The 23,900-nt window shown below is 36.7% G+C and overlaps 1 protein-coding gene across 1 annotated transcript in view; it reads left to right on the top strand.

Moving 5' to 3' along the window:
• LOC107592626 (serine/threonine-protein kinase TAO1-like) overlaps positions 1 to 17,621 on the top strand; it is a 23,676-nt gene extending 6,055 nt beyond the window's left edge. The window contains exons 2-20 of the mRNA XM_016282163.1: positions 7,540 to 7,778; positions 7,904 to 7,975; positions 8,646 to 8,747; positions 8,868 to 8,913; positions 9,076 to 9,172; positions 9,507 to 9,620; positions 9,836 to 9,927; positions 10,014 to 10,107; positions 10,203 to 10,284; positions 11,484 to 11,651; positions 11,802 to 12,017; positions 12,852 to 12,983; positions 13,129 to 13,365; positions 13,496 to 13,624; positions 13,710 to 13,913; positions 14,584 to 14,823; positions 15,800 to 16,012; positions 16,092 to 16,274; positions 16,780 to 17,621. Coding sequence (XP_016137649.1) covers positions 7,647 to 7,778; positions 7,904 to 7,975; positions 8,646 to 8,747; positions 8,868 to 8,913; positions 9,076 to 9,172; positions 9,507 to 9,620; positions 9,836 to 9,927; positions 10,014 to 10,107; positions 10,203 to 10,284; positions 11,484 to 11,651; positions 11,802 to 12,017; positions 12,852 to 12,983; positions 13,129 to 13,365; positions 13,496 to 13,624; positions 13,710 to 13,913; positions 14,584 to 14,823; positions 15,800 to 16,012; positions 16,092 to 16,274; positions 16,780 to 17,298 — 3,072 coding nt within the window. The 5' untranslated portion in view covers positions 7,540 to 7,646 and the 3' untranslated portion in view covers positions 17,299 to 17,621. The remainder of the gene's footprint in view (positions 1 to 7,539; positions 7,779 to 7,903; positions 7,976 to 8,645; positions 8,748 to 8,867; positions 8,914 to 9,075; positions 9,173 to 9,506; positions 9,621 to 9,835; positions 9,928 to 10,013; positions 10,108 to 10,202; positions 10,285 to 11,483; positions 11,652 to 11,801; positions 12,018 to 12,851; positions 12,984 to 13,128; positions 13,366 to 13,495; positions 13,625 to 13,709; positions 13,914 to 14,583; positions 14,824 to 15,799; positions 16,013 to 16,091; positions 16,275 to 16,779) is intronic.
• The last annotated feature ends 6,279 nt before the right edge of the window (positions 17,622 to 23,900 follow it).

Below are 23,900 nucleotides of genomic sequence, written 5' to 3'. Positions count from 1 at the left end.
AACATCGCGACCATGCTTTTGGATGCCGTTTGAGCCCTTATAGCCTTCATTTATGCGGCTTTGTTCTTGGTCACGAATTTCCACAAATTCAATAATATTTAGGCATTGTTTCTTTTCCTAAATCCTAAATTTCGCAGGTTTATTTTATTGTCATTCACTTTTTATCACTGTTTTCGCATCTCTTACTGTGGTAAACATGAGGAAGGGAAATGAAAGATTTCATGGCCATGAATTAAGAATTCTTTCGATGTATTAATTTGTTCCCTCATTTGAGTTAAATCATGGGTTATTTAAGGAACAAAATTAATGAAACATGGACAGTGGCCACAAATTAATAAGTCGTAGGAACGAATGAACAAGTTGTAGGAATGAATCCCTGCAACCTTCACCTAATTGTTTCAAATAGCCTATGAAACAATTATCTGGGGAAATGTCTGTTACTACATTTCTATTGCATTCCATGTTGGAAGAACTTTGTGTTGTTTCTATTTTAATGTACTTTTAAAGTTTAAATCACATTAAAAGCTTAATTTGTAATTATGAGTGAATGATGATGCATTTATATACCGTCACCGTCACTCACAGACGCACGTTTTTTGCGCATGAGCCGCACGCAGCCCAAAATTAAACTGCTTAATCGACCATCGATAGCTTTAATCAATTGCATCTCTTATCGACAATTAATCGATTAATCGTTGACATCCCTAATGACAACATTGGTATTAATGAGAGTGTTAAAGTTAAATTTGGTGTTATCATCAACTAACTTACAGGAATACTTCACCCAATCATTGAAATGTACTCACCTTCATTATTTTCCAAACCTTGATGACTTGAAGATGTTGTTTAATAAAATAAAATAAAAGAGAACTTTTCAGTGTTTTTTATGTGTTAATGCTAATATCTCAGTATGGTTTAAAAGACACTCAATATTCGCTAATGATATTGATTTGACTGCACTCGGTCAGAACTCGGATGAGAACAGAACTTGAACTGAATTAAGCTGAATGATGACACTATTGTCTTCTGTAGAGCTGCTTTACAGTCTAAATGAATTTGTTCAATAATGAATACATTTTGCAACATCCACATCATTTAAACACATTTAAACGCACTTCATTTTGCACTGAAAAACAAGGCAAAAATACTGAGGAAAAACATTACCCTTTTGCAGCATGATCAGAAGGGACAGAAAATTATAAATTTTTTTATTAAAAGGTAATAGAAATCTGTTGAAGTTGTATTTTTAAAGATTGAACCATGCTTATACAAGACATTTACATTTAGAGTAGGGATGCACGATATATCGGCCACCATATCGGTATCGGAGAACATATTGATGTATTGTGTTCCATTAAATTTATTCCACAAATTTTCTCTACTTGGTCTTAAAAAGTCTGTTAAAGCCTGTTATAGCTGAATTGAACTTATTTTGTAGCTGATCAACTTTACACAGTTATTGAACTGAACTCAATTAACAACTGAACTGACTTAAGCTGAATAATTATATTTTTTAGAGCTGCTTTAAAGCAAAATTTGAATTTGTCTCATATTTGAAGAAGTTTGCATCAGTGACTATTTTCCTGTTTATTATTTTGATGTTGCTTTGAAACAATCTGTATAGTGTAATGCACTATATAAATAAAAGTGGTTTGACTTAGATTTTGGACCCCATCGACTTCCACTGTATGGACACATACCGTTCAAAATAAGTTTTTCATGTGTTCCGCAAGATTTGAAACAACATGAGGGTAAGTAAATGATGGTGACCTATCCCTTTAAGTACTGACATATTAGTATGTGATGTCCATTATGTGCATCCCAATCCAATCTTCTGTATGAGTCGACCACTTCTAGTCTAAAACCAACGTATATAATGAGTCTGTTTTATGATGATAATGGCATACTCAGTTTTAAGTGTAGATTTTAGCTGTTCACTCTGCCCTGTGTGTCAGTCCTGACGTCTGGCTAACCATGGACAAGGTGACATAGTTATGCAAACTCCCAGGGTTTGCATTTGGAAGAGTGATGGATGTTAGTAACTGTGATGCAGTGGAGCTGAAGAAATTCTTTACAAGGTGTGTCTATCTGGAATGATTCAGTTCAGACGCGTACAGCTGTGGACCAGGTGTCATGATGTCTCTCATTATATCGCTCTGTCAGTTAGTCATTCATGCACGTAAGCAGATAAACATCGATCGAGAGGGTATTCTGAGAGGACAGCCTCTTGGCCATTGGCTCAGAGATGATGTTGCCATGGAAACTGATGTGCTAGTTGTTGCTGGGCTTCAGATGGGAGCCTATGCTGGAAGCAATCCCTCTCCTGAGTTTTGGCCAGAGTGTGCTTGACTGCGCTGACGCTTATTAACAACATACTCTCACCAATAAACCACCCCACCTGCATCACATGAAGTTGGATGTTTCTACCTCTTTTGTAGTATACATCATAATCATCTTTAACAGACATATTTATTTCCATTTTTAAATTGTGATTTACTTGAGGCTTTTAAACAAAATGAATTAAAGTACTCTATTAATCGAGTTTCTTCCCAATACCTTGTGTGTGTGTGTACACTACTAATCAAAAGTTTGGGGTTGGTAAGGTATTTTTAAATATATTTTTTTTATCAGTGATGATCAAAATACAGTAAAACAGTAATGTTTTGAAATATTATTACAATTTAAAATAACTGTTTCATATTTTGATATATTTTATGCTTAATTTCCAGCAGCAATTACTCCAGTCTTCAGTGTCACATGATCCTTCAAAAATCAGTCTAATATGCTGATTTGGTGTCAAGAAACATTTCTTATTATCATAATTGTCGAAAACCATTGTGCTGCTTAATATTTTTGTGGAAATCATGATACATTTTTTATGATTTTGATGAACAGAAAGTTCAAAAGAACAGTATTTATTAAAACAAATAAAAATTTAGATCAATTTAATGCATCCTTGCTGAATAAAAGTATAAATTTCTTTAAGCTTACCATTGGGCTTGAATGGGCTGCAGCCCAGGGGCCCCGCCTCAACCTGTTTACATTTGTGTCGTGCCAGTCAGAAATTATTAGCCGCATTTCAGCTGCGCACACGGGCCAGCCGGGGCTAACAGCTTCCAGCTTCCAACTTCCACTATGACATTCGAAGCCATAATCAAACAGCATAAACTGGAATTTATGATTTTTTTTCACATAGAAAGGACACACGTATTAAATCACGTCTGCGCTACGCCAAATCGATTAATTTGTGATCACATGGCTACTTTAAACGGTTCCATTAAGCCTTTAGCCCAAAAGAGCATACATTTACAAAGATAATGATAAATTCTCACATGTTCACGGCTCACTTCTTTACAGAGAATGATTCTATATTATATTAATGTTCCACTAAATTAATCTGAAGAGTTTTGAGCGCTCTTTCCCGTCCAAAGACTAGAGCTGGGTATCGATTCAGATATCCCAATTCGATTTCGATTCGCAAGCTCTCGATTCGATTCTCGATTTTAAAAAAATGACATTCAGTGAATATAGTTTAATACAAATGCTATTGATATTTCTAAAAACTTAACAGTAAACATCAGTTTACAAATAGTGAATTAATAAAAAGAAATTAAGAACCACATGCCTGAATTTAAACCTATTCATTTTTTTGTATAGGGTCCTTTTTAAACAATAGTAGGGCCCTATCAAATGTTCTTAATTTTTCTGATAATCAGGTGAAGGCATAAAACATTAATTTAATTTATAATCAAATGAAGATTAAACCCTTTTATTTTTTGGCAAACAAAGTGCTGCACAACAGAGGTTTACTGTTAAAATTTAAAAGAAGACAGATGTGATTATTCCTTTAAAAATAAAGATTTATTAATATTTATTAGCAGTAGTAGCATTGAGTCTTCAGACTGCTGAATAGTAGTAGCATTGAGTCTTCAGACTGCTAAATAGTAATATATTCTGACAGTTTAACGTTAAACTAAACTTTTATTTTGATGGGTTGCCGTGAAGAACTTGCAGCTGCTGTGTATGTGATATGACGGTAGATTTCTCAAATGAAACAGTAAAATGCTAATGAAGTGACTCTCAGAGCAGCTGGAGATGACATTCATTCGACGACAGAAGCTGAAAACACCGCGAGCGTCATCTGCGCTTTAGTATGCGTGTAGTAAACAAAAAAGTGCGCCATCCGCCATTCATTCATTGCGGAAATCATGGCGCCTTATGCGTGATATCAAATGCTTCTGCAGATTTATATCATTACTATAGCATTTCACCTGAGCATTGCGAATCGTGTATGGCCATGATAAGTGCTGAATGAATGACAGGATTTCTGTTGTAACATCGCGCAAGGTAAATAAGGGTGACATCTAGTGGACGAGAATACTAATAATAAGATTCACATGAATCAGATCTTGTTTTAAATGTGCTGAAATAAATCCCGGAAAAGATCGATTCGTGGCTTTTGAGAATCGATATTGAATCGATGTCATTTTAAGAAAACGATTAATCGAAAAATCTTTTTTTTTTTTGCCCAGCCCTACCAAAGACTATAGAATACCCTAATATCTTACAGGGACTTTGTACCATCTCACTACCTCCACACAAAGAGGAGCAGAAATTTCATCAAAACGATAAAAAAAAATAAAAAATAGCCATTTACAGGGTTCGTACGGTCATGAAAAACCAAGAAAGCTTTGGAAAAGTCATGGAAATTTATTTTACAGATCTCTATGTAATAGAATATATGTTTAATCATGTCCTGAATCTCGGTGCGGGATTGCGCATTTTGGTTTTACTCATTTTCGCACGTTTGGAAAATTCCAATTTATTTAATAGGCCTATACAATGTAGGTTAGATGAGTTAAAAAATTCATCAATCATTTGAAAACAGTGTGAGTGGTTCAGCTGTACCGCGTCTTCTCTCACTCTCTCAAAATTGCCTCACATCAGCGCATCTCGTCTACACTAAGAGAGTTGCTGCACACCGCGATACAATACTTTCGCTCAGCTGACAGGACTGTCACTTGCCTAATCGGGTCAGTGTTGCATCATCACAAAAGTTTATCATTTGCACGTCTTTTTAAGACTTTTTAAATCATTCGGTACTTACGCGCTCCAAACTAGTTTTCTGGGCGGTCACGGTCACATCCAAAGCACCCACACATGAAGCTGCCTCACAAACACCTCAAGAAAAGGTTATTGTTTTCATTGTTTCTGACTCAAGTAACCTTGCATTTTAATAAATACTGTTACATAAAGACAATTAAATGGTCAGTAATAAATGAACAAGTTACTAGCAATGCAATAGCACAAGAATACAAATGAAACAAACTGTTTTAACTTTTTCAGGTAGGCTTGCCTAAAACTAACAGTAGCTTCTACTATTCAGGAACAAAGTACTATGATGTATAAAGTCATAGATATAGATTATATTTATATATTAATCCATATTAAATATGAAAAAGTTATTTAGTCAAGAGCAGATTTGAGCAGAGTGATTTTTTTTCTTTTGTTCTTTTCACAGACTGACAGACAGCAGGTATAAAAGCTGCTGTCACTTTCATACCAAATGTTAATGTTAACAATGTTAATTAATTAGGCCTATTGGTTATTGTTAATTAATGTGAAAAACAAAAGACAAAATCACTCACTGCTCTTGACTGAATAACTTTTGTAACTTTAATTTTAAGAATTAATCAGTTTTTTAATTTACAGTGAATTTACTGTTTTTAATTACAGTTTATTCCATTTCTGCAGCATTTCTGTTCCTGAATGTTTTCCACCAAAACTGTTTCTAAAACAAAATTCAAGTCCTGAGTTTAATTTATAATACTGGCTAAGCAAATTACAATATACTTAACGTTCTGGCATTCAGTTATGTGATTATGTAGCCTAACTTATGTTCTCTGTATGAAGTAACGTTTTTATATGTTTTTATTAAAAAGCAAACAAATAGCATTAATAATCATTAATTTTCCTTAGCATATGCTATGATAAATCTGAACATTTGTGTAAAATAATGGAGCATTAGGTCATGAATATTGCCTTAAAAGTCATTTAATAGCCAACATGTTTTTTTTATTCAGATTGAATTGATTAAATTTAAGAATCTGACATAAAAGGACACAGATATGACAATACATTTTTATAATACATCTCTTTGGTCTATTTTCTGCTCAGTGTTATTTCAGGGTTTTGATCTCTCAACTGAGAGATCACATCCTGTTTATTGTATTATAGTGACTATTTAATATTACATCTAAACTTTGACTAGACATGTTGCCTATTAATTGTATACAGTATATGAACCTGAAAGCATATTTACATTTTTGTGTAACTCCATAATAATGTTCTAGTTGAGGGTATTTGTTGTATAGGTATGGGGCCCAAACATAACCTCAAGCACAAGGGCCCCCGGCCCCGTAAATCCTGCCCTGTATTATATATACAGGTGCATCTCAATAAATTAGAATGTCGTGGAAAAGTTAATTTATTTCAGTAATTCAACTCAAATTGTGAAACTCGCATATTAAATAAATTCAATGCACACAGACTGAAGTAGTTTAAGTCTTTGGTTCTTTTAATTGTGATGATTTTGGCTCACATTTAACAAAAACTCACCAATTCACTATCTTAACAAATTAGAATACTTCATAAGACCAATAATAACTACTTCAGTCTGTGTGCATTGAATTTATTTAATACATGAGTTTCACAATTTGAGTTGAATTACTGAAATAAATTAACTTTTCCACAACATTCTAATTTATTGAGATGCACCTGTATATATAAATATACATACATACATATACACATTTATGAAGTATATTTTAATAGAACATGTTCATATTGCATTGTATTGTATGATAATATATAAGATATATATATATATATATATATATATATATATATAAATGTCTTGTGGAGACTTGTCAGGGTGTGAATCAGAATCATTAAATCAGTTTTGCGTTTTGAATTGATTCATTGAGACGACACTGAAAGTGAAAAGGAATGATTTGGTTGGCTGTTTGGGGGATGGCTTGACATATTCATTGGACAGAATGATTTTAAACCGAGCAGCAGGCTGGATGAGGAAGTAGAGGGCTGTGGAGTCATTCTGGAGTTTGACTCTCTCTCTGTGTTTGTAAGATTGGGAGAGCCATTGATGTTATCACTGCAGCTCCTGGCTGTCTCCTGCACACTTCATCTCTCCCACTCTCTGAAGCTCAAAAGAGGAACTCACTGACCACAGCTGCTCTAATGTGCAAACCCGATGCATCAGCCTGGGGTATTTTGCTGCAAACAGCAGTTTGAGCATGTGGTTTGAGCAAGTTGTCTTGTGAAGAGAACTTTTATGATTCCTCCTTTCTGTTAAGTCATAATTCATAGCACAGGAGTGTGGATGTGTACATATACAATGGAATGGAGTACAAACGTCTTAAGTACCAAGTGAAAATCAAAATCTACCTGAAAAAAAACTTAGGTAACCAAATTTTCTGATTTAATCCCTAATGCTAATGATTGTCTCTCTCTCTCTGTCAGGTTTTGGTCCATATGAGGCCGCGGTCTTGCAGATGAGCCATCAGTGGGGGCTGTCGTGTCGCAGACCCAGATAGTGACTGGCGGCTGTGGCCCCGCCCCCTCCCAGCATGCCCAACGCTGCTCGTGCAGGGAGTCTGAAGGACCCCGAGATCGCAGATCTCTTTTTTAAAGAAGACCCTGAAAAACTCTTCTCAGACCTCAGAGAGATCGGTCATGGCAGCTTCGGCGCTGTATACTTTGTGAGTGCTTTTGCATCTCCCAAAAAAATTGATTTTAAGCTCTGGAATTTTATTTTAGGTTGTGAGAAAACAGTGAAGTCATAATCATTCTTCTACTAAATTTATTAATTTATGTATTATTACAGGCACGGGATGTGCGGACCTCAGAGGTGGTGGCCATCAAGAAAATGTCATATAATGGAAAACAGTCCAATGAGGTGAAAATAAATGCTCATTTCCTTATGTTGTTCTTTCTGTTTAAGTTAAGGGAGATTATAAATAATTGTTTCTCCCTCCAGACTGTAACCTATGCATGCATTCCATGATTCATTATTTAATCAGAGCTCTGATGCATAATGTCTTTTTCTGTTCACCAATGTTAAAGGTTTAGGGCCAGATTTACTAAACAGGGCTCATAAAAGCGCTGATGGGAGTGGAAAGTTCTGCAGGTGATCTACTGACAATGCGCAAATTGCTGAACACAAACGCTGCCAGCACATTTCCATAATGACCAATGCAATCTACCAAGAACAGCGCAAATTAGCGTAGGGTCGCAAACAAGCAAAGCCGATGATAATCAGGTGTGAATAATCTATTATTCACACAGGCACAAAATGGGTTAAGACATACTTATGTGGGTGTTAAATAATGGCGCAAAAAAACAGCAAATTGACTACTGCAAACCTTGATAAATCACTTTGCACACATCTCCCATAAATTTTGTGTCTGAAAAAGAAACTCCTACAAATGCGTATGCAATATAAAAGTACCATTCTTGTAGACAGAAATTAAAGAAAAGGCTCTATTGACTGGAGCTGGATCTGGAAAAAAAAAAGTGCACTGCATAGTTATGCATTTCACATGCATTGTTTTTTTTGTTTTTTTCAGAAATGGCAGGATATAATAAAGGAGGTGAAATTCCTTCAGAGGATAAAGCACCCAAACAGCATAGAGTATAAAGGATGCTTCCTGCGAGAGCACACAGCATGGGTAAGAAGCCCAACCCTGCTAGCAGCTATCAGATCACATACCTTTATATGAACAATCTATGATGTGATGTATATTTTCTATATTTGTGGACCACTTGCTGAAATGTGTCTGTCTCTCTAGCTGGTTATGGAGTACTGTCTGGGGTCTGCCTCAGATCTCCTCGAGGGTAAGTTTGGATGTTTTGATGCTTGCTTAATGTGCTGAGTACCCACAAAGATATGAGGACTCCATATACAGTCTCCAGTTACAAACAAAAAAAGCATTTATTTATAGAAATATTTGTTTATCTGCAGAGAGACATCTATAAACCAGTTTGTTTTACCCACAGTACACAAAAAACCTTTACAAGAGATGGAAATAGCAGCGATTACTCATGGTGCTTTGCAGGGGTTGGCGTACCTTCACTCCCACATCATGATTCACAGGTGAGTTCTCATGTTAGTGTTTGAGTTTCTTAGTACCAACCCTGATTTAAAAATATATACATATTACAATATATTTAGGCTACTTCAAATTCACTCAAAAATGTTTATTATCCATTCACAGAACTGTTTATTTTGTGAATGGATAATATACCAATCAATTGATCACTGAAATGGCAAATATTTACAGGTTAATTTCCCTTGTCAATATTTTAGTCTGTAGCTATAGTATACATAATGTCACAATCCTTTGAATGTTGACATTATTAGCCATAGAAGGCAGGGCAGTGTGTGGTTAATTTTTGCAAGTTTGCCCTTTTTCCTGGCTATTTGACAGGGATATCAAGGCCGGGAACATCCTGCTCACAGAGCCTGGACAGGTGAAGTTGGCAGATTTTGGTTCTGCTTCAATCGCCTCACCTGCTAATTCATTTGTGGGGACTCCTTATTGGTGAGGTGCCCATTAAACTTCAATACTTTCAATGGTTATAAACCTCATAGACCTTATCAGACTATATAAAGTAATTATTCATAGGCGAGTCTGCAGGTCATGCCAGGAGAGCCTGAGTACTGGTTGAGTTAATCAGATTTTAAGCCTTAAAATGTCTGGTTGTATTACATAACATTCTGTTTTTCTTAAAACGTTTGCTGTTTCTTCTATCTCAGGATGGCCCCAGAGGTGATCCTGGCCATGGATGAGGGTCAGTATGATGGAAAGGTTGACATCTGGTCTCTAGGAATAACCTGTATTGAATTAGGTGAGATGAAATAGGATACATATAGACTTAATTTTATGTGATCAGGTGCCAAGTCTGTTTTTCTGATAGTCTTTTTTCTCATTCAGCTGAAAGGAAACCTCCGCTCTTCAACATGAATGCAATGAGTGCCTTATACCACATCGCGCAGAATGAGAGTCCAGCCCTGCAGTCCAGTGAATGGTGAGTGATGGCTTTTCTCTCATGTTAAATGTTCATTAACCTTTCTCAACTCTAAGATGTGTTGTTTGAAATTCTCTTGCTCTTTCTTTTCCCAGGACGGACTACTTCAGAAACTTTGTGGACTCCTGCTTACAGAAGTTGCCCCAAGATAGACCCAACTCTGAAGAACTGCTGAAAGTAAGTTAAAGAAAGTTCACTGTTCAAACAGGTGGATGGAGTTCAGTGAGTTCTCTTTTGAAGATTCTTCTGCAATGCTTAGGGACACTGTAAGAATTCAATGTGATTTTTTTTTTCTATCTTCACCACACTTTGATGCCTTTAGCTGTTATTCTGAAATCTCTGGCTTTCTGATGTTTTTTTTTTTTTTTTTTTTTTTTTTTTTTTTTTGCATATGTGGCACAAGGGAGTTTGTAATGCTAAGCCTAACAACAAAAAGTTTATTTGCTGACCTGTTTGAGGTAGTAGTTCAGATTAATATATAAAAAGGCAAGGCAAGTTTATGTAGCACATTTCTTACACAATGCTTTACATAAAAGAAAGTAAAATATAGAATATAAAAAAGAATCATAAAAATAAAACAAGGAATTTAAAAACTTTGAAAATGATTTAAAAATTGATTTAAAATGAATTTAAGACAGTTAAAAATAGAAAATGATTATACATAAAATACAGTGCAATCATTTCAGGTTGCATAAAATAGTGCAATCCATAAAATACAGTGCAATCAGTTCAGACATCGCACAGTGCTCATTCAATAAATGCACAGCTAAACAGATGAGTTTTGAGTCTAGATTTAAATGTGACTAATGTTTTAGCACATCTGATCTGAAAACATTTTAATATAAAACATTAATATAACAATCATAAAACAACAAAAAATTTAATGTTTTCTTAAAAAATCTTTTCATTTGAACTTTTATTTGTTGTATTATTTTTGTGTGTGTGTGTAAATACCTAAAATTACGTCTTATTATAAATGTTGAAAACAACTGTGCTGCGAAACCATGATACATGTTTTAGGATTCTTTGACAAATAGAAACAGTTAACAGTTATTGTCACTTTTAGTCAATTTAATTCATCCTTGCTGAATAAAATTATTAATTTCTTTAAACAAAACATTTAATATTACTTAACCCATAGTTTTGAATGGTAGTGTACGTCTGTGCTAGACCGCTAAATAACATAGCTATAAATTAGCAGAATTTACAACAACAATTGTCAGTGCATCACATCCTGATTGTTGAGTGCTGTAATATGTGAATCTACTTGTTGAGTTAAAGCTGATAATATTTAAAATAAAAATTCTCACTCAGTTTCTTTTAAAGCATCTGGTCCTTTTGTACTGATCATCATATCCTTCTCTTTCTGTGTGCAGCATGCGTTTGTCCAGCGCGAGCGGCCACAGTCGGTGCTTATTGACCTGATCCAGCGCACCAAAGATGCTGTGAGAGAGCTGGACAACCTGCAGTACCGCAAGATGAAAAAGATCCTCTTCCAGGAGGCCCACAATGGCCCTGCGGCAGAGGTCCCAGATGACGAGGAGGTCAGTTATTGTAATAGCATATCTCGACCTCGTTCGACCCTTGGTGCTCTGCCAAATGTGTGTTACAATCTTCCTGCCAAGGAAGGAAGTTGTGTTTTGTCCTGGAAACGCATGGCCACAACACGTTTCCATTCATGTAATGTGTTGTAGGAGGTGGAGCACATTGCTGGCCGCACGGGCACAGTGAACAGTGTGGGCAGTAACCAGTCCATCCCTAGCATGTCCATCAGTGCGAGCTCACAGAGCAGCTCGGTTAACAGCCTGCCTGACGCCACAGACGCCACCGATGATAACAAGAGTGAGGTGGACCTGATGGAGAAAGACCAAACCATCATACCCAACAGCTCCATGATTCATGTCAAACCGGTTTGTGCACGTCCGCTGTATTTACATTCACATTTTTTCTCTACCAAAGTGACTTGCTTTGTATTATATGCAAATGGCATGTATTATGTCTGTCACCATTGATCAGTCTCATACGACACTGTTCACTGACCACCTGGTGCATATTGCACACAAAACTGCAAACCACAAAGCTCTAATCTGATTGGCTGGCTTTTTTTTTTTTTTTTTTTTTTTTTAAATCAGTCTTATAGGAAACAAAGTTGCTGCCTTTTTCACTTATGTCTGTAAAAAACTGTACTTATTATGTTTGGCTGTACAGAAAATCTGATCACCTACACAAAAGTCTACATGCATTTGCAACTATGCTTTTTCTGTGCATCCTTTCACATCGTTATTTAAATAGGCCTAATCTTTTCATACTGGTCTGTATTTGTGATATCATATATTGTAGATTTACTCACCACTAAACAGCACATAAAAATAAAACAAACTGGGGTTGGTTGCTTTACATGTCAATCAGACAGTCTCTTCCTGTCTAAAGGCTGGAATTAACCGCTTAAGTGGGCAGTTTTTAGCAGAATAAACTGCATCACGGACCAGACCTTTTGCAATTTAGTCAAGGGTTATGTGACACTACATATTGATAGTTAAGGCAAAGTTTTGAACTAAAATGCTTGAAGTTAATACAAGGCATTAAGCTGTACTTTTGAGAGTTGAGATCTTTGTAACTGTGGTTTGACTGTCCACACTGAACATATCATGCATGACCTATTTGTTTTGTGTTATGGTATTAAAATGCTTAATGTGTGTATTATGTATGCTTAAATTAATTTAATATGCTTAATGTGTCTGAAGGAGGAAGAGAGCTACCAGGAAGAAACTGAGGCTCAGAAACAGCCCACAGAGCCCCAGTCTCCCCCGGAACAGACACCACGGCGTCAGTACCGGAATCGAGAGCACTTTGCTACCATCCGCACAGCCTCCCTGGTGAGAGCCAGATTACCACCCAAGAACAGAGTCAGGGAGTCTGTTTGCTCTCTGATCACTTCAAGTTTAATAGTTCACTGTTTTCTGCAACACTTGAAGGATAAATGCTGGTTTCTTGATAAAAGCTTGTCTTTGTGTGTCCTAGGTGACGCGTCAGATTCAAGAACATGAGCAGGACTCTGAGGTGCGCGAGCAGATGTCTGGCTACAAACGAATGCGCAGGCAGCACCAGAAACACCTTCTGGCCCTCGAGAACAAGCTGAAGGGCGAGATGGACGAGCACAGACTCAAGCTAGACAAAGAGCTGGAGAACCAGAGAAACAGCTTTGCTGCCGAGATGGACAAACTCATCAAGAAGCACCAATGCACCATGGAGAAAGATGTACTGTAACATTATCATACAAAACCAAATCGTAAAAGAGTTGAAGATGTAATGAAACATCATTCATTATTAATGTGAAAGGTTGAAAAGTCAGAATAATCTGTTTATGATGCATCATTCTGCTTTCCAGGCCAAGACTTTTGCCAACGATGAAAAGAAATTCCTGCAGCACATTCAGAGCCAGCAGAAGAAGGAGCTCAACAGCTTCCTGGAGTCTCAGAAACGCGAGTACAAACTGCGCAAGGAACAGCTCAAAGAGGTCAGGAAGCCACTCTGTACAGCCTCACACTCATCCTCATTATATTCCGTTACACATTCCCATTTATTGCACTTTTTCATTGCAGGAGCTTAATGAGAACCAGTCCACACCAAAGAAGGAGAAGCAGGAGTGGTTGTCCAAGCAGAAGGAGAATTTCCAGCACTTCCAGGCAGAGGAGGAGGCCAACCTACTCCGCCGACAGCGGCAGTATCTAGAGCTTGAGTGCCGCAGGTTCAAACGGCGAATTCTCATTGCACGTCACAACGTGGAGCAAGATCTCATGAGAGAGGTTAGCAGACAGAGATGTTTGCATGTACACAAACTCACAAATCTAAATTAGGACTTTTTTAGTTTCCAGTGTTTGGCTTTAAACAGAGCCAGAAATAACAACCCTATACAATGCGTGTAAATCACTTGCATATGTGACTAAATGTTCATGCTAGGCGATTAAATAATGTCTATCATTAGCCATTGGTTGAGTTAAAGTATAAGTTTACTAGGGATGGGTACCGAAACGCGGTACTAAATGGGCCCGGGGCTAAATTATGAAAGACCGAAGTATCATTTGGAATTATTCAGTCTTTAAAAACATGCAGAAGCTACTGCCGGGGTCTTCAGTAGTGAGTGGAACTAAAGTGCAAGCAGCAATCTCATTGGCTAGCTAGCACTTACTGTCCCTGTTTTGCTTTTTTGCAAATACAAATAATGTGAGTAATATTCATTAACCCAGCAGCTCATCAGACCTTTTTTATTGTTTATAGTAGTATTATTATCAACTTAAGTATTATTATTACTTTTTTTTTTTACAGATACACTCAATGATCAACAATGCCCTAAGTTCTGTTAAACTTACAAATATGCATCCATCCAAAAAATTACTAGCCAATGGTGACTCTATTGCCAAGGTTTAGAGGGTTGAATAAGTGACATTATTTAGTCTGACATTTTTCTGTTCCCAGGAGTTGAATAAGCGTCAGACACAGAAGGATCTAGAGCATGCCATGCTGCTTCGACACCATGAGTCTATGCAGGAGCTGGAGTTCAGACACCTGAGCAACATTCAGAAGATGCGTGCGGAGCAGATCCGTCTGCAGCACCAGACAGAGCTCACCAACCAGCTGGAATACAACAAGCGCAGGGAGAGGGAGCTCAGACGCAAACACGTCATGGAGGTCCGACAGCAGCCCAAGAGCCTCAAGGTAATGTCACTCTAGTTTTCTAGTTTCAAGGTTGTAGGTTGCAAGTCCTTGCAGGTTCAAACGGCGAATTCTCATTGCACGTCACAACGTGGAGCAAGATCTCATGAGAGAGGTTAGCAGACAGAGAGCTTGCATGTACACAAACTCACAAATCTAAATTAGGACTTTTTGAGTTTCCAGTTTTTGGAAACCCTACAACCCTATACAATGCGTGTAAATCACTTGCATATGTGACTATATGTTCATGCTTGAACAAGAGGCTTAGTGGGTGCTATAGTATAGTGGTTGAAGAACTGGGCTGGCAACCAAATGGTTGTTCAATTACAGTGTTAGCCAAATGACTAATTAAAATTAAAATAAGGGTTAGGATTAGTTAGGGCATGAAAAAATTTGACCCAGCTGATTTTTTGTACGGATGGGTCACAGTGGCCAACTAATCAATGAGGACAACTAGTTTAGAATTTTTTTCCCCATTTATTGTTTGTATTTTTGACTAGTCAGCTATGTAGTTGTCCAACAATTGACTGAGGTGATTAGTGAAGTTAGTTTTTAGAATTTCTTTTATTATTATTTGTGTATTTATGACTGATTAGATAGCTGTCCACCAAATGACTAGTTAATTAGTGAGGTAGACTATTTTTAGATTAAATTTTTTGTATTAATGACAAGTCAACCATTTTTTCCAACAATAACTAGTTGATTAATGTGGATCGCTGCCTTCGATTTCATTCTTTTGCGGTCAATCCAGCTGTTTTTGAACACATGAATGCATTCTATTTGAATGTACCTGAGGAAACCTGTATGTCAGGGTCAGGTCAGTCTGAAACCAGCCTATCCATTCGTATGACTGACTAGTTGTTCAGGCAATCCACCAACGAATTGATTTTGAACATAATAGCTTTGCACATCACTAATTACTTCATTTTTTCCTTACTAGTTTAGTTTACTGGTGTTTATTTTATTTTGTCTCTGACAGTCCAAAGAGCTCCAGATTAAGAAACAGTTCCAGGATGCATGTAAAACCCAGACCCGGCAGTACAAAGCCCTGCGAAACCAACTGCTGGAAAGCATCCCAAAACCTGAACACAAGACCATGCTGAAACGACTGAAGGAAGAGCAAACCAGGAAACTAGCCATCCTCGCCGAACAGTACGACCACACCATCAACAACATGCTCTCCACACAGGCTGTGAGTACCAGACTGAAAACAATATGCTAAAACTGTTTCACCATTAATTCCTGATCAACTAATATAGATGATCTCTCAGTTGCGTCTAGACGAGGCGCAGGAGGCGGAGTGTCAGGTGCTTCGGATGCAGCTGCAGCAGGAGTTGGAGTTGTTGAATGCATATCAGAGTAAGATCAAGATGCAGACAGACGCCCAGCAGGAGCGAGAAAGAAAGGAACTGGAGCAGAGAGTGTCCCTCCGGAGAGCCCTACTTGAGACTAAGGTTGCTTAAACACACAATTACTTTCATCTTAGTTTTTTTTTTTTATGTATAAATGACTTAAAATTAATAACCAAAAACCGATGTTCTATTGTGCTCTTGTAAAATATGTCAAATTTAGAATTGCCATATGTTTAGTATTGCTACTATGAGTAGGATATAAAAAATAAAATTAAATGGAAAAAAATATATTAAATTAAATAAAATTTGCCTAAATAAAAGATCCAAGTGATGATCTATTTAAACAGACAGGACAGCTATTTTATTTTATTGCTCTAAAATGTTTTTTTTTTTTTTTTTTTACATTTAAAACAGTTAATTTAATGTTAAACTGTAAATTGATAGTTTTATCTTTCAAAACCTATGATACAATATTTATGCAATGCCATTCATATTTAATCATGTCTTAACTGTCCAAATGCTTTTTGGGGCCACTGTTCATTAAACATTTTTTAAAAACCGTATTAATAATTAAACTTGACTGCCTGTCTTTTGTTGTGTCCCACAGATCGAAGAGGAGATGTTGACCTTGCAGAATGAGCGCACAGAGCGTATCCGTAGCCTACTGGAGCGCCAGGCCAGAGAAATCGAGGCCTTCGACTCAGAGAGCATGCGCTTGGGCTTTAGCAACATGGTGTTGGCTAACATCTCTCCTGAGGGCCTCAGCCACAGCTTCCCTGGGGCCCCGGGCAGTTGGATCCCCCATCAGCATCACTCGGATGGCTCTCAGGGGACACAGTGGGGCAGCAGCACTGGTTCAGGGGCCAGCCACCACTACCACACCAGTCAGGGAGGTGCACAGGCCCAGCAGGGCTGGGGCCAAGCCATCCCAGGAGGTGGGCTTCCACCGTGGGCCCACTCCTCCTCGGGCCCCCAAGGGGCCATGCCAAAAAGCAGCGTGGGGATGCGGAACAGCCCTCAGGCACTTAGCAGGACCACCTCAGCGGGGCGCACTGAGCAGGGCATGAGTAGGAGCACCAGCATCACATCTCAGATATCCAACGGTTCGCACCTGTCCTTTACATAGACACCAGTGCATTTGTGCCAACCCTGCACACACAAACACACACACAGGGTAGGGGAACGCACTGGCCCACACTAAAGACTGGCACAGAGAGCAGAGCTAACTGCACTCATCTACCCATCTCCCTCTATCCCTCTTTTCTTTTCCTTCGCTTTCTCATTTCATTTTCCTACATGCAGACGTGCTTGTAAACGACAGTAAATATCACTCAGGTCAAAAGATATTCTAACTTGCATGAAGCTTGTTTTGACAGTCATGCAGAGCTAGAGTCATAAACACTTGTCTGATTTAAAGCTCACTTGATGAGATTAATTTAATGCTAAATTTTATAGATATATATATAAAATAGATGTTTATTAATTTAGCTTTAGTCCACTTTTTAGTCCAATTCATAAACCTAAAGGATGTTAAAAGGAGATGTTGGCCATAATTCTTAAGATTTGCATATAAATCCATAATGATTGTTTAAGTAAACAATCTAAGCTGTCAGCCTGCTGTCATGCTCTTAGGGAAAACAATTTGGGTTTTAATAAAATAAAGAAATTGAGATGGATTAAGTGTGTGCAGTATATGTGATGTCTGAGTTAGGAAGAGAGCTGGCCAATCTGTCGATATTAAGTGTTTTAGTTGTCAGATTTTTAAGTTGGACAATTCATTTGCAGAGAAGATATAGGAGTTTGCCTTCATCAAGTACTATATTTTTGCAGAAATTATTGTGAATAAAAACATCAATTTCATTAGGTTCAAAACTTGATCTTACAGACTTTTTTGTTACTTGTTTACGTGGCGGGTAAAGGTCAATGGGGCTGTCTTGCCCAAGCAGTGTGTTTTTGCAGAGTTCAGGACTGTAAACAGTGCAAGCAAGCACAAATCTGTTCATATCTCCAACATACTTTTTATTTAGTCTTTACTTGCATTAAGCAACCTAATTATGGCCAGACAACCTGTCTTCAGTCTTCTTAGCCTTTTGATACACCCTTCATTTTATTAGGTCAGCCAGCTTTCACCTGGATCAGGTGTCCAGACACATTTAGATGTGGTGCTTTCTTGATTATTTATTGTATGTGATGTTTTAGGTGTGCAATGCCAGCTTAAAGAAATCAGATATGTTCAGTGCCTTGAATGTGTTAATGGTTTAATTACAGAGTAGAGACATGCCAAGATGAATGTTTTTTTATGTAGCTGAAAAAACACAAAAAAATTTAGAGTTTAATCATGTTCCCCAAGCTAGTGAAGGGACAATATGGGTCCATTTAAGAAGAGTGTGTGTTGGTGTGAATATATTTGGTTGTACACATAAAGATGAGCTTATATTATCCCACTATGTAATGCTAAACTCTTATGTTAATATACTTTTGAGGTGCCTTTGAATAGCTGCCAAGCAGAAGCACTTTTATGTAGTGTGTTGTGTTTTGAGAAATATATTTACAAGCGTTCTCAACTATGGAAATGACTAATGCAGCCGTAAACTGTAGTGTGTGATGGCGGATGTCCAGTATGTTTACTGTTACTCTTTTAAAAGATTTTTGTGGTCATTTTAAGGAAGTGGTAGATATGAATTCGTCAGTGGTTTTAGTACAGTACTGTCATGGTTTATCAAATGAAATTAATGTAGAAACTGTTTGAATGTACTCTGTCCTCCATCAGGTTTGTGTTGTGTTTTTGACACTCTGGGAATGTAATGAACTGTAGGAGCATGAACGACTTACTTTTATTTTTCTGTAGGTCATGACAGCAGGCTTTGTTATGTGACACTTAGCTGGCTCTATTGGAGCAGGCAAACACTCTTGACTTGGTCTCATGACCTCCACACTAAATAACAAACGGTGTGTGTTCACTGTTTCATGCTCATTCATTACCAGTCAAACGTTTGGACACATCTACTGCTTATTTTTTTATTACTATTTTCCATATTTGAAATAATAGTACATCCAGTATATATACACTACCATTAAAAAGTCTGGGGTCAGAAAAAGATTTTTTTAATAATATAAAGAAGTCTCTTATGCTCTTATAATTGAAAATGACTGTTTTCTATTTTAACATATTTTAAAATGTGATTCATTCCTGTGATGGCAAAGCTGATTTTAAGCAACCATTAACTCAAGTCGTCAGTGTCACATGATCCTTCAGAAATAATTCTGAATGCTGATTTGATTTCTCATTATTATAGATGTTGAACACCGTTATGCTGGTTCATGTTTTTGTGGAAATCATGATAAAAAAAATTCAGGATTATTTTATGAATAGGAAGTTCAAAAGAACAGCATTTATTTGAAATGGAAATCTTAAAGTGTAAATGTCTTTACTGTCACTTTTGATAAATTTAATGTCCATGCTGAAACAATATGATTTCTTTAAAAGTATTACTGACCTCAATTGAATAGTAGTGTATGTTAGAGGAGAGTAGCCTTATTTCAACCAAACAACTTTGCCAAGTAGATTCAGAATGTTTTATGCATTTAAGAAAATCAAGCTAAAAAACTGGCATTTTCCCACACAGCTTTTCACTACATGTATACAAGGAAATATTATATAAAAATCCATAGTAATAATTATATGTACCTACATTTAAGTTTACAAAAACATAGGAGAAATGCCAAGCAGAGATGTTTGTGAACATATATATATATGTGTGTGTGTGTGTGTGATGACTTACATATTTTGAGTTTTAATCTGTTCATTCTAAAAGATTCAGACATGAATCAAACTTACCAGCTTTAACGCTTTTGCTTAAATCAATCTTGTCTCTTCTAATTACATGATCTTTGGGAAAGTTAATGGCCAAATTCTCTCAGCCAAGTTCATGAGGTGCATCCTCGTTAGCACACTTGCATTCAGTCAGGTGTGTCCATGTTTGACTGGTAGTGTCAAGCTATAAAGTACATGTATTTTATTAAATCAATAGCTGCCCCAAAGATTTAACAGCCAAAAAAGGTATTTTCTCCCTCATTTGTTGGCTGTTGCAAGTGACTGAGATGACCAAGTCCATGAGTAGAATTTCCTCTCAAACATGCAGGGATCTTTTCCCCTTTTCCCCTGCTCTCTTTCTGTCCTCTGTGCCACCGTATCGCAGGTGTCAGCGCCCAGTATTGTGAGGATATGAGCTGTGCTGCCGATGCCCCTGCCTGCCCTCACTCTCCCCCACTGCTTTACATGCCATCACTCCACACCAAACTCCGCCTGGATCCAGTGTTTCAACACACGGATGCCTGAATGCACTTTCTTGGGGGAATTTTTCAAGCTAACTCTTTGTTTTCCCAAGCGAGTTTATCTAGTTGGTTTGCTTTGCATCACTTTGACTGCAGAAGTCACGTTGACTGACTCATTCATGTGAAATTTTTACTCACGTTTTAACACTTCTGATGGAGTGCAATGTTCCCCCCCCCCCCCCTTCTGTTTCCATTGTGCAATCATTGGTGAAAACAAAACTCTCCGGGCAGGACGTGTCTCTCCCTTTCCTTAATATCCCAAAAGATCTTGTGTGACCTTTATTACCAAATGAATCCGGCTCTAATGTGAAAGAGAGAGTATAAAATGTACCTAACAAACTCTAGAGTCATCATCTGTGGAGAGTATTCATATTGTATATTTGGTTTAAAATAAAGATTTAAAATACTTAGAAATTAACTAAATTGATGGTGGCATACGTTCCCCCCCCCCCCCCATCAAGATTCTCTGCGTATAGACAAAGGTTTTAAAAGAAATCTATTAAGAATTGTAAACTATGTACCTTGCGCTTTTAAAGGGGTTTCTGGCCTGTGTACAAGGAGCCTCGGGGCTCCGGGGCCCCAGAGTTGAACTTCAGGGAGTAGTGTGTGTTTACACGTCACCTCTGCACACTTTGTGTTTCCATGTGTATTAGAAAATCTGTCTGTCATTCACAGGAATGTTTCAGGTCCTCTGTATTCTCACCGCCTTTATTCTGGACCCTCCATTCATACGAATGTCAGAGGGTGCAGCATAAGAGCTGTAAAAGGCACAGAAAAGAGGCAAATGTTTCTATTTTAAATCCTCCCATAGGTCATTTTGATATTTTGTAACCAACAAATGATCAGTTTTGTTTGTTTTTTAATACCTTTTGGGTGAGGGCTGTTTGAATTTGGTTGGCATTACTCATAATTGTGTGTCATACCTGTCACCGATATAGATTACACATTTTATTTTTTATTTTATCCTAGTTTTAAACTTGTCCTACTGACTGAATTTAGGGGATATGTAAGTAATACTGATATATGAGAAACACTAGATTGAAATGCAAACTTATTTTCTGAATAATGGAGGTTCAACCTCTGGTCAAACACTGTGCCATCCCACAGCTGCCAAGCCCGGTCACTACTGCATTGTCTCCTCTCCTGTTGACAGGCTATGAATGAGTGATGGTTATTTCAGTTCGCATGGACTTGAACACTCCTATCGCCAACACTACAAAGAAATGAAATGGGGAGCGATAGAGGGGTTGGTCTACAGGGAAGGGCTACATTTCCTGTAAAGAACATCAGTATTCATTTGCTGTGGTCGAATTGGCATACTAACGTACTGTGTACTGAAAAGTAGTATGATAGTGTGCCGTTTCACACGCATCCATTGTCCTCTGGCTCAGCATCACCACTATAACTCATATGTAACCTGTATCAAAATGTATAGATCGTGTATCATGTTATTGAATGTCTAAAAAGATTATACAAAAAGTTTAAAAATACAGAATAAATGGCTTGAAATTGTATTAAAGTATTCATGAATCAGAGAAAACAAAAGTCTAGAGATAAATGAACTATTTTTTTTTTTCTGTTCTGTAATTACTGTTGTGTTGATGGAGGAACACTGGTCAGAGGATCCGCTGTAATAAAAGTGAATTTAGTACAACATCACGTCTGACTTTTTATAGAATTATGATTACCAGCAGCTGGATGGTTGCATACAAGCTGTTTGTATGTCAGCTGGGGTTATAGATCTGATTTCAAATTGAAATTTTCTTTACAATAATGATTCTTATATTGACAGTTTGATGTTGTCTGCTTTTTGCTGTCAGTACATTTTTATTTTCATTTTTTTGACAAGCATTTTGATACTGACCACCAGTGAACTTTTTTTTTTTAAAGAGGGTTTTTTTCCTAACCCAAACAATCTTTATTTTATTTTATTTTATTTTATTATTATTATTGTTTATGTATTATGATTCTCATAGCCTTTATTAAGTAAATGTAGTTCTAAAAAAAAAAACAGCATGCTGACTACAGTTTTGTGTAGCACTTCACAGCAGAAGAGTTTAATCTCACTGGTATAATAAACAAAATTGACAAACTGTTCTAAATTAAAATTTTACATTTTAAAAAAATACATTTTTGGAACACATATTGTTTAAAGGCATTTTATTAGTGCATTATTAAGCTCTATATCAGAAATTATGATAAAAATGCAGGTAAATGTGTTTCCAGAAGGAAACATAGAAACACACTTAAATTACAAGTTCTCACTTTGCTGGGAAATTTTGCATTTCGGGGTTTTTTTTTTTTTTAATGGAAGATATAACATTCACAGGGGATACAGTCATAGCAATAAATTACATACACAACCAGAATACAAAACAAATATATAAAGAATAATAAAAATGAAATATAAAGAACAAAGACAAAAAAAAAATTAAACATCTTTTCTTTCCTTTTTACAAATAAATCATAAATAAATTAAAATAAAAAAAACCTAAATGGAAAATTGCATATAAAATGTCAACTTCAAAGGATACACAGGAGGTTTACATTAAAGTCAATATTTTTTCCATCAATATAGTAGTTTTAACAGCTTTCTTAATAAGTGAAGAGCAGAGAGATTCATAAAATAATTTCAAATCAATACAAAAAATCCTAACATTGGGCATACACTCAGTAACTTTACATTTGTGAAGATGAAATAGGCCAAAAAGAGTTAACAGTTTTAAGATATCATCCAGCTCCTCTGATCCTGATTCCCAAATTAAAAATAGTGCATTAATTACCTCAAAACTAAAAAGTTTGTTGTAAGCTGAGAAAACAAGCCAAGACATTTCTTTCCAAAAATCCTTTGCATAATCACGTTCAAAATATAAGTGTGATACTGTTTCCAAATTAGAATTACAGAATGTGCATTGTGAAGAGATGTCCAACTTAAATTTTGAGAGTAAAGAATTACAGACATTTCACATTTTGAAGATCTGTAACAACTTGCCCTAACCGAATGTAACATTTTAGGTGAAATAGAATTAATAACCCATTCATACACTCTAGGTGAGGTATCCACTTCAAAGATTTCTGAAAATTCGGAATAGGAATAGAAGTTACCATCCTTTTTTAACAAATCGAAAACAAAAATTACACCTTTGTTTTTTCCACGCAGCGCATTCTGATTATTCCATAGAATACATCTATGAGGGGAAAAATTGTGACAGAAGGCAAGCTTACAAGCATCCAGAGCTTGCTTATGAAAATTTGCAACTAAAATCACAAGCTAATTTTCAAGAACATTGTACTCATAAACAACATTCCCAAATTCTGACGGGGACCTTCTTTCCTTTTCTGATTTTGTGTTTTTGAAAGGTGCAACAATCTCACTAAAAGATTTTAATAAGG

The sequence above is a fragment of the Sinocyclocheilus grahami genome, unplaced genomic scaffold, assembly GCF_001515645.1.
Source record: "Sinocyclocheilus grahami isolate Dianchi unplaced genomic scaffold, SAMN03320097.WGS_v1.1 scaffold155.1, whole genome shotgun sequence".
Classification (NCBI taxonomy): domain Eukaryota; kingdom Metazoa; phylum Chordata; class Actinopteri; order Cypriniformes; family Cyprinidae; genus Sinocyclocheilus; species Sinocyclocheilus grahami.
Note: the sequence above shows the minus strand (reverse complement) of the source record. Positions and strands in the feature narration are given on the sequence as shown.